Below are 24,790 nucleotides of genomic sequence, written 5' to 3' on the forward strand. Positions count from 1 at the left end.
ATGTTTACTTTCTCTTTGAGTTAAACTGTGCAACATATGCTGAGTTCTGATTTTAGTTTTTTTTTGCATTTCCCTTTTATTTACACTGCCCTTTACAAGAACACTGAAAACATCATAAACCAGTTAATATATATTCAGATTTAAAAAAAATTCAATTGATAGTTTAACACTCGTTTACATAGAGCTAAACAGCAAAACAAAGACCTTAACCTTAACTCAGAGGAAACTGTAGTTTATATCTGGGTAATAAATGGTGAGTAATATGGAAGATTGCCAAAACAAACCAAAAATAACGGAGACAAGGAATGCATCACTTACAAATCACAGCAACGTTCATAGTTAGAGAAACATAGGTATCTCACGCATACATATAAATATACAGAGTAGAAAATAAGCTATTCAGTGACTAGAGAGGCGTACCCTTACATTGAGATGGAGGGGGATCATGCTGACCTTGAAACACAATCACTGAGAGAAAGATGACTATCTCTCACAAATTAAAACACTACATGCATAACAAAATAGATGAGTTTAAATTATCCTAGATGAGTATGACAGTAAGAGAGAGATACACCAATATTCGCTATTCTAAGAAAGTCTTGTATATAAACTAAATTGAATAAGCATTTTTCACACAGCTGGACTTACCATTTGAGAAAGCCTGACCACCAGAAATAGGAAGCAAAATATTCAGGCAGATTTGGAAGACCTATTTAGAATATCACCGGATAAAACCCTCTTCCTATAAGATCCAGGTTTATATTTAGATAGTTGCTATTTAGCCAGTCGAAGGGTAGATTGTGACTAGTTTATGCTATTTACTTGGACTCTGGTAAACAGTAGAAATTAATTATTATTTGGCCAGTGGCCTTTCCTTGAAAACAGCAGGAGAACTTCACAATTTAGCCTGAGGAGAGGTAAATAGCGGAAATGCTGAATTGTTTGTCCATCAGCCGTCAAAAAAAAGTACATAATGATGAGTACTTGTGTGGGCACAAACCCTGTGATTTTGGGATATGCGACCATTGGTACTAAAGCTGGATTAGATGCAAGCATTTATAGGTAATTCTGTGCACTTTTTTTTATTACGCTGGAGTAATCGGAGTAATTTTGGTAACTCTGAATTACTCTTGTGATGCAAAATTATAAAAAAATTAGGCAACCCCAACTGCACGTGAAATTAAAGCAATTTCCCTGCAGATGCATGGGAACAACAAACTTAACAAGTGTGAGTGGCTACTGCCTAGTGCTATTCCTGTTCTGTTGCTGTTTCTTAACTCATAATGCTTCCCTGGGTCTAAATGTTGGGTTATGCAGCTGTAGTAAACCCAAATAATTTTGAGGCAATTTCAAAGCTACACTACAGTAAATTACTCCCATCCGTACATATAGATCTAAAGGTTCCAAATGTTCTAATGTTTCCAAGTTATTTTGACAGACATGGCACAGAATGCAATATGATTATACCATTAGCCAACACGCATCGACTTGGGGGGCTCTTTATGAAGCTGTCTCATGAGGCATAACACGCCTTTAGGTATTAGTTGCGCTCTACAAATAAATAAGTAAATAAATGACTAGCACATGATCCTAATCCTTTTAGTTTTATATAAATAGTTGAAGCCATTTCTCTTCCACAGTTATGTGCTCGCTCTTGCTCACAAAGACATGGGAATGTTCCCGGCCCAGAAACACCATCACGACAAGGCTCCAGGCTATTACATCAGATCGGTCGTGAAGTAAATCATTGTATTATGGAGTTCATATTTCTGGTGCAGTTCAATTATATAAATCAGACTAAAACACCTGAAAACAATGATTTGTAAAAGCAAAGGCCAGAGCTGGAAATGCTGTATCCCAGTGACATACTGCCATCTGATATTTAAGGTGAAATTATCAAAATAGAAGCAATTGTAAAAGTCCCCTTATGAAGTCACCAACAGAGAATAGTTGAGAGACTTCATTCCAATCTCATGATGAGAGGATGAAAAACTATGGCCCTGATTTAGAGTTTGGGGTTATGGAGTTATTTCTGTCTGGTCTGTGGACAAATCTCTACATTGAAGGAACTGCCTTTCTATGCAGGAAAAGTTTGACAAACATGACTAGCCAGCAAAATGTTCCTTTTTTTTTTTTTAAATGAACTCCCACCGTGGGAGTTTGCTTTTGGAAAAAAAAACGAATCGCCCACAATGCCAGGAGTTTTCTCCCAGGATGTTGAGGTAAATTGTTTTTCCCCTTGTGCCTTACAGGGAAGTTTTACCCCAAATATGGTGGACTGTGTAAAGTCAGCCCTCCAACGAACCCATCTCTGTTGGACCACCAAAGGAAGTATTCCATCAGGGAACCACGCGAAAAGGAATGGGGCTATAATTAATTGAAGTGAATGTCAATAAAATATGAATGAATATTACACGTAAATACGAGAAAGAAATATAGGCATAAAAGAAACAGAGGAAAATAAACTCACAGAGTATTTGTGATCATTGACTAATATATCTTACAATATTAGTAATAGACTCTGAATAAACAAAGGCATTTTGTTACGTCCATTCTTGTGGCCTGTGGATTTATCATTTCAAAGTTTCCCTATTATACTCACTTTCCAGACAAAAGATTGTAATCCACTAATGAGTTGTCAGAAGTTATTTGGGGTGATTCTCTTTCAAATGTCATTTTCTGGCTGTAGCTCATACATAGGCTGTGTGCTAGGTGATCGTTCTCACAGTAGTAGCAAACATGCTGGTTCCAAGCAGTGGTATCTAGGCAGTTCTTTTTGATAAATATGTATCTAAAATAAGCACACAATAAAGTGTGAGATATCAACCCCTTGTTGTCTGTCATCAGCCTTCCTGAAGAGTCAAAAGGCACAGATTACAGGGCAGCCCTGCATAGAAATGTTGTCTCCTTTAACAAGAGAAATCTCTGAACTGCCCCTTATTCCTAACATCTACCCTACATCGTTACTCAATAAGAACCAATGCTAATAAGGCCTCACAAAATTTCTGTTGTAGGCATTTTATCCATCTTTCCTCACTTCAATGTCTGAGTCGCTATCCACCAGCCACATGGGTGCAGTCAAGGCTCTTCCACTGTCTAGGGAAGCTTTATGTCCTCTCCATCACGTCATGGACCAGTGGGGTCCATTTACTTACACTTTCACCGTCCACACAGTCTCCACACTTGCTACATATCCCTTGCACATACATACACATGGACTACTTGACTGGTTTAACACTCATTTCCCCACTGCTGGCCGTCCAAACACTTCCACTACATATGTATCTCCACCACTCTTCATCTACCCCCTAGAGTTTCACAGACCACTGGTCTGGTGCTGGATTTATCACTGCTGGTCTTTGTTCCCAGTTCTATCAAAGCTGGCGATCAGATCTCTTTGTTACTTAGAATCCATCCTTGAGGCATCTGAAATGATCTATCTGGAAACTCCCTCGCCACCTCATCTGCTCATCTGAGCCTTCTTATGACTCTGAGCTACCCCTTTTGTTAGCTGTTAGCCATTTTTGCTGACTTCAGCCATTTGTTTTTCAAACCCTTTCTACTATTATTAACAGACCATAGTCCTTTTCACTCATATAACTTTAGACCCCTCTGACAAGTTCCAGTCTTGTGCCAGAACAACCAGGTTAGGTAGACAAGAATCCAGCTAACCAGCTGGATCAGGGTTAGGATCACTAGTACCAGTGTCTTCTAGGTATGTACACATGTCCTGGTTCTCCCTATTAGGTTCTCTTGGGCTGGGCCTGTTTATTTTGGTCCTGTCCTATTGGTCCTTGTGGTTCAGGTCGCCCCTGTTCCCCATATCTTCATCAGCCTGTAAAAAATGAGAGGATAGTAGTGTTCCCGAGGGAAATGTCCGCACTATTCTATGGGCCACAAATATGTATCTTGAAATAGTACACGAAGAGTTAGAAAAAAGCAATAGAAACAGTAATGGTATCTTGGGTGCTAAAGAAAATCTATGCACCTACTATCCAGAGGTGCTATAGGCAAACACCGAAATGTAAGCCTGAGTCAGTGTATATGGGGAAATTCTAATTACAGCACTCCAAATTGGTAAAAATCAACAACGAGCTCTAGTATATTGCCCTCAGCACTCAAGCTTTTATACACAGGAGTGCTCAGACAAGCAAACACAGATGCAGTTCAAAGGAGCAATTTCTTTATATATACTACGGGATCAATAGTTGTGACGCCAATATAATTTGAGATCCAAGTCTGTATTCTTCAAGGTTTCTTTATTCAAAATTTCATAAGGATTTTTCCAGCAATATGCTTGAGTGCTGAGGGCTATATACTAGAGCTCGTTGTTGATTTTTACCAATTTGGAGTGCTGTAATTAGAATTTCCCCATATACTCTTCATCAGCCTGTTCCTGATACCCTATTAACTGATCCTCCTCCTCTACTTGATACGTCTTGTCCAGGCCACTTTGGTTGTGACCCCTATGGTCCTCCTAGCCCTGTTACGGGCAATGCTAATTCTGATCCCTCTAGTCCAACTAAATCCTCCTCCTCTGTTCCCTGGCCTCAATGGCCATAGACCACCAGCTCCTAACTTGAACAGTTCTCTTGACCCACCTCAAACTTTTTCTGAATATTCGTGGCCCTGGTCTTTTGCTCATTGTCATATGTTTCTGCAATAACGTGTCCACTCAGTCTTGATTTCCATTCACTCTCCTACCTGGCGGCCAAGACGTGGAACTCCCTCCCCGCCCACCTACGTCTTATCCAGGACCACCTCACATTCAGGAAACACCTCCAGACCTTGCTCTACGAGCAGTAGCGGCACTCCCCCCCCCCCCGCGCCTTGAGACCCTCACGGGTAAGTAGCGCGCTCTGCAAGTGTATTGATAAATTGATCCTCCTTGTTCTGGCCTTTCTTTTCTTAGCCACCTGGTGGCTTATTCATCCTTGCTGTTATAATCCTGGCCCTTCTAGTTCTTGTTCTCCTTTTTCTCCTTGTTCTGTTCCTCCTTGAACTGATCGGTCAGGCCCTGTACTCCTAGGCCTCTGTGACTTGACCTTCGTTTTCCCTATGGCTGTGGTCCATCTGGTCCTCCTTGCCCTGGTACTCTTTGCTCTTGTTCTATTGGCTCTGGTTGCCAGGCCATCTCCTTCTGATTCTACAGGTCTTGTTCTGCTGTTCTTCCTTAAGCTCACACTGGTTTGCCTAACCCATTATCCTAATCCTTTTAGTTTATCTGCAGTGATGGCTAGTGATAAAGATGATTAGAAACTTTACAAAACTAGTTGAAGCTGTTTCCTCTTGTACAGCTATGTACTCATTCTTACTCACAAAGTCATGGGTATGTACCAGGGTCAGAAATAGAATTAGCAATAGGCTCTGTGTTATCAGAACTAAGTATGGGCGAAATTTGCGAATTCGCAGTCCGCGAATTCGTGCGAAATGGCAAAAAAATCTGCGAGTTCGCGAATTTTCCAGCGAACTCGCGGATTTTTGTGCCATTTGCACAAATATGTGACCACGTGTGCCTGTAACTTTGCCAGCCGCCAAAAGGCGCCGAGGTCCCTTGAGTGACCTGGCCATTATAGTGGGGACGGGCGGGAAGACGTTTCATACCGCTAGTGTGTGGTGGATGAGGCCAAACGGGCGAGGCTTCTATGCAAGTTCACATGCATCTTGTTTATAAAGGGTCAGAGACCGAGCAGAGCAGCAGATGAGGAGAAAGCAGCCTCCTGGTCACAGGAGCTACCCAGGGATGGCGCTCGGGAAACTCATGGATGCAAAAATACGTTTGGCACAGGACCCCAGAACCCTTCAGATGTCCAAAATGGTAAACAGAGATAATATCGATTCCAAAATATCGACTGGACATAATATCGAGTTAAAAATATAGACTAGACAAAATATCGACTAGACATAATATAGACTACAAAAATATCGAGTTATATCGATATTAATAGCCAAAATATCGAATCAAAAATATAGACTAGACATAATATCGACTAGATAGAATATAGACAAAAAAAAAATCGAAAATAAGGTACGTTTTTAATAATTTGTAATAATTGTGTAATATAAATCTGTAGCGGGTTGTGGGTTTATAGGGGAATAGGGTGGGAAGTAATTAAATATAATGAATTAATTATGTAAATTAATAATAATTGTTAATTAATTATTAATTGGTAATTAATTAAAATATTATTGGTAATTAATAATAATTGATTAATTGATAAATAATTAATTTTTAGTAAATTATTTTCTGTAGCGGGTTGCGGGTTTATAGGGGAATAGGGTGGGAAGTAATTTAAATAAAATTAATTAATTATGTAAATTAATAAGAATTGTTAATTAATTATTAATTGGTAATAATTTAAAATATAATTGGTAATTAATAATAATTGATTAATTGATAAATAATTAATTTTTAGAAAATTATTTTCTGTAGCGGGTTGCGGGTTTATAGGGGAATAGGGTGGGAAGTAATTTAAATAAAATTAATTAATTATGTATATTAATAAGAATTGTTAATTAATTATTAATTGGTAATTAATTAAAATATAATTGGTAATTAATAATTGATTATTTGATAAATAATTATTTTTTAGTAAATTATTTTCTGTAGCGGGTTGTGGGTTTATAGGGGAATAGGGTGGGAAGTAATTTAATTATAATTAATTAATTAATAATAATTTTTTAATAATAATTAATTGGTAATTAATTAAAATATAATTGGTAATTAATAATAATTGATTAATTGATAAATAATTAATTTCTAGTAAATTATTTTCTGTAGTGGGTTGTGGGTTTCTAGGGGAATAGGGTGGGAAGTAATTTAATTATAATTAATTAATTATGTAAATTAATAATTGTTAATTAATTAATAATTGTCCATTAATTAAATTTTAATTGGTAAATAAAAGTAATTGGTATAGGAAATTAAATTTACTTGGTAATAATATTTCTATTAATTATATTTATTTATGAAGTTTTTACTTTTTCTACTGTTGCACTCACTGGAGTGGGAATAGTAATTTTTACCTCTACGCTATCCAACGCTTTCCCTACTGTTGCACCCACTGGAGTGGGAATAGTAATTTTAACCCCTACGCTATCCAACGCTTTCCCTACTATTGCACCGACTGGAGTGGGAATAGTAATCTTTACCGCTACGCTATCCAGCGCTTTCCCTACTGTTGTACCCACTGGAGTGGGAATAGTAATTGTAACCCCTACGCTATCCAGCGCTTTCCCTACTGTTGCACCCACTGGAGTGGGAATAGTAATTTTAACCCCTACGCTATCCAGCGCTTTCCCTACTGTGGCACCCACTGGAGTAGGAATAGTAATTTTAACCCCTGCGCTATCCAGCACTTTCCCTACTGTTGCACTCTTTGGAGTGGGAATAGTAATTTTTACCCCTACGCTATCCAACGCTTTTCCTACTGTTGCACCCACTGGAGTGGGAATAGTAATTTTAACCCCTACGCTATCCAACGCTTTCCCTACTGTTGCACCCACTGGAGTGGGAATAGTAATCTTTACCCCTACGCTATCCAGCGCTTTCCCTACTGTTGCACCCACTGGAGTGGGAATAGTAAGTTTTACCCCTACGCTATCCAGCGCTTTCCCTAATGTTGCACCCACTGGAGTGGGAATAGTAATTTTAACCCCTACGCTATCCAGCGCTTTCCCTACTGTTGCACCCACTGGAGTGGGAATAGTAATTTTAACCCCTTCGCTATCCAGCGCTTTCCCTACTGTTGCACCCACTGGAGTGGGAATAGTAATTTTAACCCTTACGCTATCCAGCCCTTTCCCTACTGTTGCACCCACTGGAGTGGGAATAGTAATTTTAACCCCTACGCTATCCAGCGCTTTCCCTACTGTTGCACTCTTTGGAGTGGGAATAGTAATTTTTACCCCTACGCTATCCAACGCTTTCCCTACTGTTGCACCCACTGGAGTGGGAATAGTAATTTTAACCCCTACGCTATCCAACGCTTTCCCTACTGTTGCACCCACTGGAGTGGGAATAGTAATTTTTACCCCTACGCTATCCAGCGTTTCCCTACTGTTGCACCCACTGGAGTGGGAATAGTAATTTTAACCCCTACGCTATCCAGCGCTTTCCCTACTGTTGCACCCACTGGAGTGGGAATAGTAATTTTAACCCCTACGCTATCCAGCGCTTTCCCTACTGTTGCACCCACTGGAGTGGGAATAGTAATTTTAACCCCTACGCTATCCAGCGCTTTCCCTACTGTTGCACCCACTGGAGTGGGAATAGTAATTTTAACCCCTACGCTATCCAGCGCTTTCCCTACTGTTGCACCCACTGGAGTGGGAATAGTAATTTTAACCCCTACGCTATCCAGCGCTTTCCCTACTGTTGCACCCACTGGAGTGGGAATAGTAATTTTTACCCCTACGCTATCCAACGCTTTCCCTACTGTTGCACCCACTGGAGTGGGAATAGTAAATTTTACCCCTACGCTATCCAACGCTTTTGCTACTGTTGAACTCACTAGAGTTGTTACAATAAATTTTAACCATTTTGCTATGCTACGGTAAAAATATTATATATGTTTATTTAATAATATGTTTTTATATATATATCTATATATATATGTATTATTTTTGTTATATTTTTTTTAATTTACATTAATTATTTATTTATATTACATTTATTTAATAATTTTAACTAAGTTTATAATAAATATATTTATTATTATATTAGTTTTAACTTAATTTAAAGACATTTAAAAAAAACGATATTTTGACAGTCTATATTTTTGTAACTCGATATTTTTGAGTCGATATTTTAGTACTTACCTGTTTGAAGATAGCCAGTCGATATTTTGTCCCTCGATATTTTATCATCGATATTATTGTATCTCGATATTTATGTGGTCGATATAATTTCAGTGATCCGTCCAAAGTAGCTCTGCTGCGCGTGTTGGTACAAAGCCATTCTGATCCTGCTCAGTGGGTTTAGGTGCATGCAGCTGCTGCTGCTGGACAATTTCCCATCTCTTACTAAACTGCCCCGTATAGACATATGCTGGCGCTGGGCAGTAGGGTGCAGTGGCATGCGGGTGTTCCACGCCTGGTACATGCGCATACCGGTGCCAAGGGGGACACATGTTTATTGGTGCTGTGTAGCAAGTGATGACTTTACATTTTGACTGCACCAGACGGTGGTACCACCTACACAGATCAGGAGCATCCAGGCACCAGACTTCATGGTGCAAGAGCATAATGGTGCTGTGCGGTACGGATATATATGTACTGGGGGCAGGGGGGCACTTAGCACAAAGTGTGCTCACACCCAGAAGGCTCCCAGGCAATTGAGCACGAATGATTTTCACACTGAGAGGGCTACGGGGCAGTTCAGCAGCATGGGCTCACACCCACTGGGCCCCGGGCAGTTCAGTAGCGCGTGGGCTCACAACCCCTGGGCAGCTCAGCAGCGCGGGGGCTCACACCCACAGGGCTCCCAGGCAGTTTAGCAGCGCCACCATCTGGTTCATCACTGCCACCCTCTGGTTCATCACTGCCACCTTCTGGTTCACCACTGCCACCCTCTGGTTCACCACTGTCACCCTCTGGTTCATCACTGCCACCCTCTGGTTCACCACTGCCACCCTCTGGTTCATCACTGTCACCCTCTGGTTCATCACTGCCACCCTCTGATTCATCACTGCACCCTCTGGTTCATCACTGCCACCCTCTGGTTCATCACTGCCACCCTCTGGTTCGCCACTGCCACCCTCTGGATCATCACTGTCACCCTCTGGTACATCACTGCCACCCTCTGGTTCACCAGTGCCACCCTCTGGTTCATCACTGCCACCCTCTGGTTCATCACTGCCACCCTCTGGTTCACCACTGCCACCCTCTGGTTGATCACTGTCATCCTCTCGTTCATCACAGCACCCTCTGGTTCACCACTGCCACCCTTTGGTTCATAACTGAAACCCTCTGTTTCATCACAGCTCGCTCTGGTTCACCACTGCCACCCTCTGGTTCATCGCTGCCACCCTCTTGTTAATCACAGCACCCTCTGGTTCACCACTGCCACCCTCTGGTTCATCACTGCCACCCTCTGGTTCATCACTGCCACCCTCTGGTTCACCACTACCACCCTCTGGTTCACCACTGCCACCCTCTGGTTCACCCCTGCCACCCTCTGGTTCATCACTGCCAGCCTCTGGTTCATCACTGCCACCCTCTGGTTCATCACTGCCACCCTCTGGTTCATCACTAGCACCCTCTGGTTCACCACTGCCACCCTCTGGTTCACCACTGCCACCCTCTGGTTCATCACAGCCACCCTCTGGCTCACCACTGCCACCCTCTGGTTCCTCCCTGTCACCCTCTGGTTCACCACTGCCACCCTCTGGTTTATCACTGCCACCCTCTGGTTCATCACTGCCGCCCTCTGGTTCATCACTGCCACCCTCTGGTTCATCACTGCCACCCTCTGGTTCATCACAGCACCCTCTGGTTCACCACTGCCACCCCCTGGTTCACCACTGCCACCCTCTGGTTCATCACAGCACCCTCTGGTTCACAACTGCACCTTCTGGTTCATCACAGCACCCTCTGGTTCACCACTGTAGATGATGGGGAGAAAGCACACCTGCCCAGCCTCAACCGGGGGCTGGTTAATGTGTTACTGAATTTGAGCTTCAAGTTCGGCACCTGCTTCCTTATCTGTAAGTGCTTCCTGTTGTGGTTTTTTTTGGGCCAGCCTGGAGCATTGTGGCATACTTGTAACTATTCTCTGACCCTGGGTCAGAGAATAGTTGCAAGTAGGCAACAACTCTGGAGGCGCCGCTCAGGAAGCACTTACAGGGTTACAGCAGGTGCCCAAGTTGAAGTTAATTTCTTTGTAACCATTTTGTGAATGGTTACAAAGAAATTAGCTTCAACTTGGGCACCTGCTGTAACCCTGTAAGTGCTTCATGTACTTCTGTTTTGAAAAACCGTCCCGCACGCAATTTCGCGGATTTTTCTGCAATTTCGCGAGATTCGCGGACCGCGAAATTGCAGAAAATCCGCAAATTCCGCGAACGGAACGGATTTTACGCCCAGGTTTAATCAGAACACATCTTTTCTGCAGCGGATTGGTATATTATGCAATTATTAATTCTGCTTCAGCTCAATTAAATAGATCAAGATACATAACCTGAAAACAATGATTTGTAAAAGCAAAGACCGGAACTGCAAATGTTGTATCCCAGTGACATAATGTCACCCTAAATATCAGATGACACTATCAAAATAGAAACAATTTCAAAGAACCCTCCCCATAATGTCACCAACACAGTATAATTGATTCATTCCAATCTCATGATGGAGGAACTATGTCCCTATGAATTAGGTTTTGCCTAATTGTTCTTCCCATTCCTGGTCCTTACAGTCTTTGTTCTTTCCACGATTCCGTGCCCACTAGCTTTGGTACTTTTGTTTCTGGTCCTCCTTTTGTGGCTCTTTGTATGTCTAATCCTCTTGATTATGGTCCTCCTGGTCCTTCAATGCCTCATTCTCCTAGTGCTTTACTTCTGCTCCTCTTGACCATTGTCATTCTGATCTTTCTCACACTGCTCAATCTATTCATTATATATTAGTTCCTGGTCCTGCTGTTCCCTTCAGTCCACCTGGCCTCTCATGAACTAGTCTTTTTAGGCTTTTCATTCTTAGCACTTGACTTCCAGGTTGAGATCATCCTGGTCCTCCAGGCCGAGTGCCTTGTTCTCATGATCCTTCTGGCATTGAACCATATGGTCTATGCCCTGTTAGTTCAGGTAAGCCTTATCTGCACCCTTCTAAGCCCTGTTATTTTGGTGCTGGTTCTCATGGACATCCAGGCCCGAGTCCCTTCATCTTCCTGGCTCTTGCTGTTCTGGTCCTTCTGATCTTCCACACCATGGTCCTGCTACCCCCAAGGTCCTGGTTTTTTTACTCAATGTAGTACCCTAAGCCCAGGTCCCATAGTGTAGATCCCCCTGGCACTACTAAGCCTGTTCCTGATCCTCTTGGCGCGTATCCCTCTAATCCTCAATGATCTGGTCCTCATGGCTCTGTTCCTCTTGGTACCCTCAGTACTGACCCCCTCGTCTTCCTTCTTCCACCTCTTCTGGTCTCCTGGTCCTGTTGACTGTAATACTTCTGCTCCTAATCGTTCTAATTTTACAAGATCTGCTGCTGATCCTCCTCCTCCTTGACCCCATGCTTCTACACCAACTGATTATGGTCTCTCTTGATCTGGTCCTCCTGGGCCTGACAACCCTGTCCGGTCCTGATATCTCGGATCCTTCTTTACCTCTTCACAATGGTCTTCCTGTTCCTGGTACTCAAGGCCCTGACTAGGCCTGAGTGGTGAACTTCACTCCACCTGTAGAGTTTGTGAAGTTTTGCCATGCCATTCTTTGCTTGGATCCCGAAGATCAGGGAAATTTCCACCAGTGGAGCATAGTTTACCATCCCTACATTTAATATTGAAACACATTATTTTGTGGGTGGTGCTTGTGGGAGCTTGTTTTGTCATGTTATTGGTGTCTGGATTGCCTAAGTTAGTCAGTTCAGCGCTGCTCGGTGCTGATTATCAAGCTAGTGTGCACTGCAGGCCGCTTTACTGTTTGTTTGTTGATTCCACCTAAACCGGCCTGGCTGAAACAACTTTCGGCAGACGAAACACACATAGTAGACCAGGAGGTTAATGCGTGTGCTGTAGGAATCTGTATTCAAAATACAATTAACATGACCAAATCCTATAGGCGTAGACTCGGCTTTCATTCTTCTAAAAGTTGTGGATCGGCGCGCCAGGACATTTTCCAGTGCGCTCCTCAATCAGTCCCACTTTCTGACTCCAGACAGACAATTGTGCGCATGCGCACACACGTTCTTCTTTTTTCATTCTCGTTCAGGCTCTCTCTTTCCCTTACGCTCACATTTTCAATTCTGTCTCTTTCTCTTTTTAAACACTAGCATACCAACTACACAAAAAGAGTACCCAGATTAAACAAGCATTAGCATAGCCAATAGGTCTCGCCATTGGGACCTTATAAGTGTTTAGCCATGCAATAGTTAATGTTGTTGCACCAAAGATGTTGTACTGCATCACTAAATACTTATAAGGTTCCAAAAGCGAGACCTATTGGCTATGCCAATGCTTGTTGTCTCTTGCGTACCACCATCCCACTAATGCTGAGACCAGCGCAACACATATCCCCGAGTTCTCCTCTTTGACTACACTGGGAGTTTTTGGACGTGGCAGTATTCACCAAGGTACGTTTTGTCTTTACTTTCCGTGTCTTAACAGTTATAGGCATTTATGCGTATAAGGATATCTCTACCAAATGCTTTCTCGCAGCCGGATATACACGAGTATTATTTTCAACGTTGCCTTCATTCTGTGATTTCTTGCCCGCTTGCGCCACCTTTTGATATAGAGATAGATTGGGTAGATTTTTGTTATCAAAAGTCAAGTAAAGTTATGTTCTCTGACAGTTTTTTTCGGGAATATAATATCTGCTCATGGAACTCCGCGGACTTTGGTGGAGTTTTTCAGTAACTCTGTGAGCTCCACCCAGGCCTAGTACTGACCAACTAGTCAACTGTTTTTTGTTCGTCTTAGGCAACCAGAACCAGATTTTCATATTACTTGTCCTTCTTGATATTATGTGTCCATTGCCCCTTATCCTCTTGGTTCTGGTTGTCATAATTTGGCTTCTCCTGGGCCTAGTTACCATGAACCTGGTCCACGAGCCATCCTAGTCTTGATCTCCTTGGACCTGGTCGTCCTGGTCTTTCTTGTCCTATTGTCCTTGTTAACACAAACCTTGTCTTTGGGCCATCCTGGCTTATCTTAGGTACCTCAGTATTTCTTCACCTGGGTCTGTTCCTTTCTTGTCCTCTTGGTGCTAGACATCTTCTCCTGGTACTCTTAGTCTTTGCCCTTCTGGTTTGGGTACTCCTGGTCCTCTTGGATCTGGTCCTTGCCTTCTTAGTCTTACTGGTACTGCAGCTGTTGATCATGGTCCTCTCGATACAGGTTCTCCTTGTTCTGTTCCACCTGAGCCTATACATTTTAGTACTGGTCCTCCTAGCCACCGCTGGCCAATCCACTTGGTCTTCCAGATTCTGATTGGCCATCTAACATCTGATTCTCCTCACCCTGGCTGTGCTACCTGTAATGATTGCTCTGCATCACTTGGTAATCTGAGTCCTGGTTGCCTAGGTCCTGATCTTCCTGCCCCTCTTAGCCCAGTTTCCTGTCCTCCTTGTCATCATCCTTTTATTTTACCAATGTCCTCCATGCTCCTTTCTTATGGATGTCCTTGGTACTGGTCCCTCTGGTAATACCAGTGTTTGTCCTCCAGGTCTTGATATTCATAGTCCTCATCACTGTGGTCCTGATCCTTCTGTCCCAAGTCCTCCTGCTCCTTGCCCTCATGGTTCCACCATAGATTATCATAGTCTTGGCTAGTTCTGATGTTCCTTGACCCTTGGTTCATGCTAGGCTTAGAACATCCTGGTCCAGTACTTCTGGGTCGTTCTGATTGTCATTCCCATGTACTCTTGCACCTGGTGTAGATCCTAAGTCTCTTGTTTCACCTTTTCATCCCCCTCACCCAAATTCTTGTTCATGTGTCCTCCCCTTGTTTATGTACTCTCTTGGTGTGCCTGTTACTAATCCTTCTGCTCTTGGTCCATGTAGACCTAGTATTGCTAGTCTTTGCCTTGTTCCCCTTTGTCTGGTCCTCATGTATTGGGTCTATTAGTGCTGATACCACTATCTTTGGTTTCCTGAGTCCTCGTAGTCTCCCAATCATCCTGCCTTATCCTAGTCATACACGTCCTGCTGATGTCCTTGTTTGCTGTTTTATCTTGTTCTTGTCTATCTGTCCCTGGTCCTCCCTATCATGGTCCTCTTTGTAATGGTACTCCTGGGCCTGGTCTTCCTCATCCTTCTAGCACTGGTCCTCCTAGCACTCATGTTGCAGCTCACCCTGGTTCATTTAGTTCTTGTCACCCTGGTTTAGGATACCCCTGAGTCTGACCCTCATGGACCTCCTAGGATTTCTTGGTAGCTCTTTTGGTCATGATCTTCCCTGTAAATTCGCTTCTGGCCCCTTGGTCCTCCTTTATCTGATTTCTGTGGATTTGGACCTCCCATCTTTGGTTCTTCTTTCCATTGGTCTCCTGGTATTGGTACTGGTACTCTTTGCTCTCCCTATTGGGATATGCTTTTTCTTGCCCTGGTTGTCCTTGTCCCTCTGGTCCTGGTTGCAGCGCTCAGGCCTCCGTATCATTATAGTCCATGGCCTTCTTGTCTTTCTACCCCTGGTCCTTCTGTTCCTTTGTACCTTTGTCTATGGTTCTACATGCCTCTTTTTCACATCTTCCTGATCCTTCTCACCCTGGCTCTTGTACTCCTAGGACCTCTAGTCCAGTCTTTCTTTGCCCTGTTGTTCCTCTTCTATTTCTTCCTGGCCCCCACTATCATTGGTAACTGGGGTTCTTGTAGATTAGGTCACTCTGGGCCTGGTTCTTCTTGACTTTCTCCTTGTCGCTCTGGTCATCGTAGCCCTCTGGTACTCTACCTCCTAGCCCTTGTTCTCCTACTTGTCATCATTCTTTCCTACCGGTCCTACTCCTTCCTTCCTCAGCCCACCTTCACAATGTCTTTAGTCAGGCACAGCCTCCAAGCCTGTCACTCAGATCTCTTTTTATTTCTTTTGTTCAAACAGCACTGTGAAGGATAGAAATGAGGGCTCGATAAAGATAAGACAATTGTCCACTTACAATACTGCTTAGCATGTTCAAAACAAAACTACCATTCCCAAGATACACTGGGTGGGTGACTAAAATGTCAGTTTTGCTGAAATGGCCACTCATGATTGGGGACCAATAAGCATCTATTTCTGAAACCCACTCTGCTTGGTAAATATTATTATAAAGTGTGTTTATTCACAGGTAGCTGAGTAAACTCCTGTAAATTACCCAGATGTATTATTTACTCTTTCAAGTGTCCCAAAGCACTGTGCCACCAAGCTACTATTTGCTACTGAATGAGTTTCTCCCTCAGTGTCTCAGAGGCCACCGATCTCTCTGAATTATGTATTTCTCATGTGCTCCTGCCTGTCAACTGCTGTTCTATTGCCCATTTGAAATACCAATCAAGCACAATCCTCCTTAAAAAAAACCAATATCTAGTGCAAGGCCTTCCATAAGCAGCCCAAAATGAGCTCAGCCTGTCAAACATCATCAAAGGGAGTTCACGAAAGTTACAAAATATAATGTACTCCCATGTTTTTACATACGAGCGACTCCTAATTTACAGGCCCTAGGGACCCCTGGTGCTACCTGCTTATATGTTAGCTTATGTCAATTGGGGATACGTCAATTAAACATACACCTTTTATGGGTTAGAGCATATGCACTGAAGCCTGGTCAGCATAGTCAAGTGCATCACAAAGTCGTTTAGCCAGCATAAAATTCAGAAACAGTAAGGCAAAATGTGGTGGTTAGAACCTGCAAAAAGGGCATTTCCTCACACGTAGGAGCAAGCGCTACATTTTAACAATCAACATGTAAATCATAAATACAGAAAATAGTAACAACTAAAAAAGCTATTTAAAAGGAAAGACATGGGAAAAAGAACAATTCGGGGTCTATGGCGTCCGCCCACCACCGTAACGGCAAAAGGGACCGCCCGATATATGTGTGGCGGTCCCGAGATGCAGATTAGGATGCGCCCCCCACACAGGCGGGCACATCCAGCATTTTTTACATTGCAGTGGGCGGTGCTTTCAGCAGCACCTGCCGCAATGTAAAAAAGGCATGTTGCACATTTGCATGCACAACGTGGCAGGCACTGCGTGGTGCCTGCCATGTTGTGCATGCAAATGCAAGGGGGTACCATAGATACCCCCATGTGCACCCCCCACCCCACCCAACACCCTGGGGGCCCGCAATCAGCCCCCACATGCAGACACTGCATGCCTTTCTATGCGGGAAGCCAAATCCCCACAGGCAAATCTCCGCCTGCAAATCCCCGCCTGCATTATAATATAGATGGCGGTGTCTTGCAGACACTGCCACCCTATTATACCCCTTTTCCGCCCGGTCGAGTAGTCGACAGGCTGAAAACCGTCAGACGGTCTTTCCATTCGCCGGGGTTCTTCCCGCCATCGTAATATGGTAGGGGGGAAATGGTAGGCGGGTGGGGAGGAATGGCGGGCAGATCGCCACCGCCATACAGGCAGTGGCGATTCTCCCGCTATAGTAATAGACCCCTTAATGTAGAGTTAATGAGATCTCAAATAAGTTGATAATTTTTAAAGATCCACAAACTCTGTGCAATGTACACTGCAAAACTGTGCACAATGCCCTTAGTGCATAAAAGGTGGGTCTAATTGAAAGATGGGTACTCATCCAGCTGTGACCTGTGTCTTAGAATATGCCACTTTAGTTTTAGAAGTCTCACAGATGGGGGACTTGAAGAAACAGGAGTCCACAACAGTTATGATTCCTCACAAATTAAGGCATTTAGTGAATAATAAGTATATTCTGCAGAAGACAGGAAATGCCAATCAGATCAAGAATAGCAAGGGAAGAAGGAAAAACGTCTATTAAAAAGTGTTTCTCCTAGACCCTTACAGATGATTGGCGCCCTGGTTCGAGATCAAAAACAGCCCGACTCTTCAGGACCTATTGCCCAAGGTTCAGGACAACAACATCAAATTAACATCGGGCTTGGGACAAGATGCACCAACCCTTTCATACAAATCCTTTTTCTACCAAAACACAGCTCCATGAACTAGAGTAGGAATAGGAAACACCTGCATTTATAACATTTATGCCTTCACCAGGCACTGTTACTTTGAATAAAGGGAGAATTTGCAAGGAAATAGCATACAAATAATGTAAGCTTATGCTCTTAGTTAGAGCAATGCTTCAACTTTTTGAAGCACTGAACTCTAAGAGTAGACCAAAGAGTCACTACACACCAGCTTACAGCTGGCATAGTTCATGTAACTTGCATACTGAACTGTCTTGAAGAAGCATGTAACATAAACTCTTCCAAACAGGAAGTCACCTCTCTTAAAGATAGCCTTTTGAGCAGAAAGCTCCTCCTTAAAGGCCAGTAAAGCAAGGGAACCTCCCCGAGTAAATAAAATCTTTACACAAGTAAAAGAAAAAATGGAACTGAAGTTATAATTATCGCTTATCACCGGAGTACACAAGGTAGTACTGTCACCCAAACCAGGACATGTACAGCATCAGAGCAAGGCTACACTTTGCCTAACAAAACATAATCCCCACTTAGGGACAAGCAAAGAAAACAGTGAAATAAATGCATGACTATTACTCTGTCCCCATGGCAAGACCAGGGGCAGAGTCCAGACCACTGGCCTTAAAAGATCTGAGAGCCAGCTCTCTTGAATTTGAAACACATCAGTGTCTAGAATGGGCTGAAAAGGTTCTGCCCCAGGTGGACCTCTTGATGCTTCTCCATGAAGAGGAGCCACAAACTGAATGAGTCCTTCCAGGTGCATAGGTGTTTCCACCCCCGATGTCATAGGACAGCGAAGTGGTGCCAACACAATGTTGACAGGTAAATGAGAGGCAACTTCGAATGGCGCCGCCGAAGTCAAAGTCAGACTCGGTTGGTCAGTGACCGGCGTTGGAGGCAAAGAGCCTGAAGGGCTGTGAGCCTACACCAAGACAACATTATCCGATGTCAGTCGACGCCGATCCGTCGACTCTGATGGCCTAACAATCACTGAGGAAGAGTCCTAGGACGGTGCCCCACTCACTTCCTTGGGGCCTTGAGGTGCGCCAGATGGGGTCACAAAGATGAGATGTAGGGAATCAAAATATTCCCTCATCTGAGCCATCAACGCCCCAGCTCCTGGAAACTCAGGGAGATGCGGGGGTAGAGTCGCGAATAGCTTCCTCAACTATCCAGTGGGAGGAGCCCTGGAGATGGATTCCCCCCGAGGTGAAGTCAGAGAATGCGACTTCAACCACCTCTTACCTTTAGACTTCCTCAGAGAACAACATCCTCTAGACCTGCTTTGGCTTGTAGATAGACCCCTCTTCTCTTCCCGGGACGAAGAAGTCCGAGGCTGTGAAGCCTCCAAGGATCGCGAAACACGCGCCGGCATCAATTTACCACTGTTTCTTCAACGACTTTGGATTTAACTTCTGGCAGGAACCACAATCCTTGGTGTTGTGGTGTTCACCTAAACACCACAAACAAGTTGTATTTGGGTCCGTCACCGACATCTGTCGGATGAAAGACTCACACGGTTTAAAACCTTACGACATCAGTCAAGGCACACTGTTCCACCGACACCAGGTGTCGAAGTAGGTCTGTCAAAACAATTACCTGAGGAACCGCTTCTCCGGATCCGTGGTACAGTGTTGGAAAGAAAAAACTGATGTCCGTGCGCCGGAGGGGACTTATATACAGGCCTGGGCATAGTTTAAGGAGTTTCACTGCGAGGTACTCCGCAAAGAGCCCAAGAAACTCAGTGGGGTTCCGCGAGTGGCAGAGTACAGTGTGAACTGCTGTTCGCGATGACCTTCCTGCCACTCTGGTAGAAATGCTACTCGAGCCGCAGCTCGTGATCACCAACTTACCATTCACGTGCTCGAGCGAGGAAACAACTCTACTGCACTACATCGAGTTTTCTGGACTCAGCAGAGAGCAGAAAACTCCACAAACATAGCGGAATTCACCTCCCAGGCCTATTATGTAGCTCCACCGATGTCATACCTGGAGACAACATCACTGCTGAGCCATACAACGCTGAATCCCGGCGCACAGAGGTACTGCTGAAATTTTCCAGATACAGACTTGCGCCTGGGGAGAATTCAAAGTTAAGGAATCTGCGGCTTGATGTCTCTATCAGATATTAAAGTTACTGTATTCTAGCCAGTCTAAACTTGAATTCCTAAATGTTTGAAGTGTAAAGTATACAGAAAAGCGGAGAAGAAGACATTTCGTAAATTGTGTTCTTGGATAGTACACCCATTATGCACTGCTAAATGTCCCGTCAGTACTTAGAGAAAACAATTTATTGACAGAAAAAATACAGGCCATGACGTTGCCCTGAAAATTTGTGTGTAGAGAGGAGGCCCTAAACAATCATGCCTGTGAACATGGCCTAAATTAACTACACAGCAAGGATATATTTCTTTGTTGTGTTTGTCACTATATAGTGTGCTGTGTGCTTCGGGTCTCTAAAAGCCATGAGAAAGTTCTTCCCGTATCTGCCATCATCAGCTAGAGAGTCGGTTGCTAGAGCTTTAATTTTATCTAGGCTCGACTATGCCAACTCTCTTTTTAGCGGCACTCCAGCTTTTTTAGTTGCCCGACTGCAGATTATCCAAAATGCGACAGCACGGCTGCTGTATAACATTCCCAGCAGAGAAAGCGTGCGAGCACACCTTAAGGAACTTCATTGGATGCCGATTGCTCAAAGGATAACTTTTAAAATTCTCACTTTAGCATTTAAGGCAGTCCACGACATGGGACCATCCTATCTAAGAAAAAGATTCAGCCGCTATGTCCCCACACGGCCGCTACGTTCAGCCGGCTGCAACCTCTTGAGTGTGCCCCGCTTCCAGCGAGTACGACTAGGAGGCTACTCGCTTGCTGTTGTCGCAGCCAGGACTTGGAACGCCCTTCCTCTCTCCCTGAGATCGACTGAAAATTTTGTTTCATTTAAGAAAGCACTAAAAACTCATCTTTTTAGAACAGCCTATTAGTGTCATGTTTCCTTTAGATGGCCACTTGCTTGTTTTTCCTTTTTCGCGCCAGGATACTCTGGAGTAATGGAGCGCGTTATAGAACAGCAAATAATAATAATAAATAATAATAGTGAATAAAACTATATTTTAGAGAGTATCTTTCTGCCATACTTTGTCAATGAAGCAAGGTCAAGAAGAAGACCATTTGAAAGTCTGTTGGACTCATTCCAGATGTTCACAGTGAAGCAGTGCATAATTACATTGTGCCATATAAGAGTCAGTGCTTCATTATGGTGAATCATATTGACAACCCCTTCTTGTAGTGGAGAGTTTTGGGTGGGAGGCTTAGCTTTTTCCACATCCTACTACATATTCAATTACAGAAAAGCCATAGTGACAAAAGAACAAAACTCATCCCCTTTGGATCCAGACAAGGAAAACACATGGAATAGCAGACTTTTCCAGAGAATTACTCTCATGATATCCAAGGACAATGGCCAAAACAAAAACAGTGGATCCTTACCTGTGAGAATTCATGTTTTTTCTCTTTGTCAGCTTTTGAGGACTCCTATTTATAATTTATTTCCTTTCTACACCTATTTGAGACAGTGGATGCCAGGATGGGGGCTGTAAGTTATGAGAGTTCAGGCACCCTTTGTAGAGCCTGAAGTATTGACCATCAGATTGAATATCCCTGATTGGAGGGATTTCCCTAAGGTTGAAACGAGCTAGTTATTGCTTGAAATGTCAGCTTGCCGCCCCATGATGCTAACAGTAGTTTACATCAGGTCTAAAGACTTTGAAAGGTATCTGAAACAGCAGCAACTGCTAGATCCTGTCTTCTTTCACTCATCATGCTTTGCGAAGAAAACTAGATGGAAAAATTGCATTTCTTTTTCTCATGCGTACCACAATAAGATAAGGGTTTCACTAGAACTCTGAAGAAATTGCAGTCTATTGATATTCATTGGGGAGAGTACAGGAATAGGCATAGTCACCAGAGCCTGACGCTGTAAAGTTTGTATCTCTTAAAAGTCAACAGTCTCAGATGATGCACATGTGTAGAATGCTACCACTCCAGCCTAAACAAGGGCCTAATATGGGGGACATATGTACAAGGCAATGAAAGCCACGCAGGGTGGCTTTACTTGGCCTTGTAAATAAGTAGCGGCTGGTGTCGGGGAAAAGTGGTCGGCTACATTAATGTGCCGCAGGGGTGTTGATAATATTCCCCTGAATCTTATTCATGGCACAATGTATTGTAATATAATTAGATATGGTGAGCTTAGGGTTATGGAAACTGACACATTTTCTGATTAATTAGATCACAGGTATCCTCATAGGTGAAGACATGGACACAACTAAGGCAACAGAGGGTCATTCCACTGACCATCAAGACACACACATTTTAATTACAAAGGAAGAAAAAACAGTATGCATGCAAGCACAAAATAGTTGACTATCATTTACCAAATAGGACACATAAAACATTGCTAAATCGATATTCAGAAACATCTTTCTTATTGGTTAATGCACAATTAACACTGGTAGCCCTACTCAGAACAAGGGAGCTGATTTTGACTGCTCAGGTGTTTATTAAAGAGGCTTTCCTCACAAACCCATTCTTTAAACTTGTTGGCCCTTTTATGGTTCCTAACTTTCTATGCTAGGTTTATGCAAGGATTTTGCTCTAAGAGGTTAGAACAAATACCATCAACTAAAATATCAATCCACAATCAAAACTTTTTAACAAATAAAGGGCATGTTTAATACTAATGTAATTTTTATGATGTTTAGTAATGTCACTTTGGACTTCTTATCTCTAGATGATGATTAAAAATTGCCTAATAGGGATTCACACTTCTGAAATTGGAACCATCCTAGCCAAGTCCTCTATATGCCCAGACATGAAAGCTCTGTTTAAGACATGTGTTCAGTAATGTTGTGGATCACTGCTACCTGTCCACGAAGAGCATCCATACTTACATACACCCATATTTTATGAGAAAACAGAGAAGACAAGCATGAATAAATTAGCTTAGGGCAAATTAGGATGTCTGACATGCAACACATTATGTGTGCCCATTTAATATTCATGATATTTCAGTTCCTCTAAGCTAAGGTTGTTTATTACATCACATGTATGTGCATTAGATTTTATTTGCATTTGATTTCATTTCGATCTTTTGCCTTCTTCTCATTTCCATCATTTTTAAACACACAGTAAAACCAAAGTGAATGATGAGGAACAAAAAGAAACAATACTTCTGAAGAGCACAGAGATGGAGAAGACAAACCCAGCCGGATAACTAGAATGAAAAAAGAGATTCTTCAAATGAGGAGGATTCGTTAAGAAGGGGACAGGCCTCAGAGGGGTTGCCTGCAACAGTTCAATGCCAGCGAATTGTGATGATGTCCAATATATTTACAATCCACACGATGTCTTCATGGAAATTCGCTCTATTTTAAAATGGCTGGCCTCTGATTCCTGGATTCAAGTGTGTGCAAAAGAACCAGATTTACATGTGTAATCAGTCAGATATAATGTTTTTGAGTTGACAATTCTCCAGACACAGAATAGGGCCGATGTGTCTACAGAATAGTATTCAGAGGCAAGTTTTAATTCCCACTATAGATATTCACTTTCCCCATCAGTCACTCAAAAGTTCCCCTACCATTTTTTGTCAACATATTACTGCACAATGTGTGCTACTTTCTCACTTCTTTCAATGAACCTACACATGACCCTGAATTTTGCTGTGTTTTCTGAGTCTGGATACATTGTTAACTGTGTAATCTTAATGGTATAAAGCCTTTCTGCCCACCCATAAACCTATACCTCCAGTTAGGAAAGTAATTGAGGGGATCCCTTCAAGAGGGAAATTATCTATCTGGAAGCGAAAATAGAGGGACATGGTATAGGTTTCGCATACTTAGGACACCGTACAAGTTCTGTGACAGAAGGGCACCCAACAAACCTATTTGACAACAACTATTAAACGCCCCTCTTCAATTTCTCCACACCTACTTTAGGTGTTGGAATATCCAAACCACTTTATTAGAAACGTCCTTGCATCTAAGCTACAGATGTAAAGTAATAAATCCATTTTCTAACCTGGCATTTTACCTGTTCCATTCTATTTAAATTATAACTGCTTGTTGTGGCAGGATTCCTTGTTGATTATCATTGAGTGTAACAAATATGCATGTGTGTTTTAGGCATTTCAGCAAAGAAATTATTTTTGTAAAGCATGTGTTACAAATGTGTTTGGATTTCTTAGTAACGTCATAAAAAACAAGACTGCAGCTTGAGATGTCTATCTGATATCAGTCAGACCAGCTCAGTGAAAAATGTTCCTTTATTCACAATTACCCGACTATGATTCTGTTTCTCTAATGATCTGTGCTTGTCTAGAAGGACTGGCAGTGTTCATTCTAATTTTCTAATGGATCATAAGGCAATTCCTGGGGCGATGGCTGATGTAAGAGGAACAGCTTTTTCTGTGGCCAAAGGGAATCTGCCTAAAACTTTCAGAATCCCTCACCGCTTGTGTGAGCATAAGGTTTTTTTTAGGGATAAAGTGTATTAAGTTATTACACAAGTACAATAAATTAAAATACTGGCATTTACATTAAGTAGATAATTACATTAGAAAGTTATAAAAAAAACTTTACATTTTTAGAAAATATTTGTAAGATCAGGAAGTTAGAAAGAGAGCAAAAGAAAAAGTATATTAATGTGTTACTCTATCTCTCTGTCGAGAATAAAATAGCAACCACAAAATAAAATTAATAGAATCAAAGAGCAAAAAAAAATTGGCAAGAATATTTAACAATTAATAATAATGATATTCAAAAAATCATGAAGGTTTAGGCACTTCTTCAATTCAACTATTATTTAAACGTGTATTGCTTGCAGAAAAATCTAGAAAATGTATTACAGATAACCAAAGAAGGCCTATTTTGATGGCAAGGGTAACAGGGTGGACACATGTTTTGTTCAGCCTAAGAGTATACCAGGCTCCATACC

At 42.6% G+C, this 24,790-nt stretch overlaps 1 protein-coding gene across 1 annotated transcript in view; it reads left to right on the forward strand.

Moving 5' to 3' along the window:
* The window catches only part of LOC144781544 (solute carrier family 22 member 6-A-like), a 573,094-nt gene extending 549,215 nt beyond the window's left edge, over positions 1-23,879 (forward strand). The window contains exon 10 of the mRNA XM_078660449.1: positions 22,985-23,879. Coding sequence (XP_078516575.1) covers positions 22,985-23,069 — 85 coding nt within the window. The 3' untranslated portion in view covers positions 23,070-23,879. The remainder of the gene's footprint in view (positions 1-22,984) is intronic.
* The last annotated feature ends 911 nt before the right edge of the window (positions 23,880-24,790 follow it).

Source organism: Lissotriton helveticus, chromosome 9 (assembly GCF_964261635.1).
Source record: "Lissotriton helveticus chromosome 9, aLisHel1.1, whole genome shotgun sequence".
Lineage (NCBI taxonomy): Eukaryota > Metazoa > Chordata > Amphibia > Caudata > Salamandridae > Lissotriton > Lissotriton helveticus.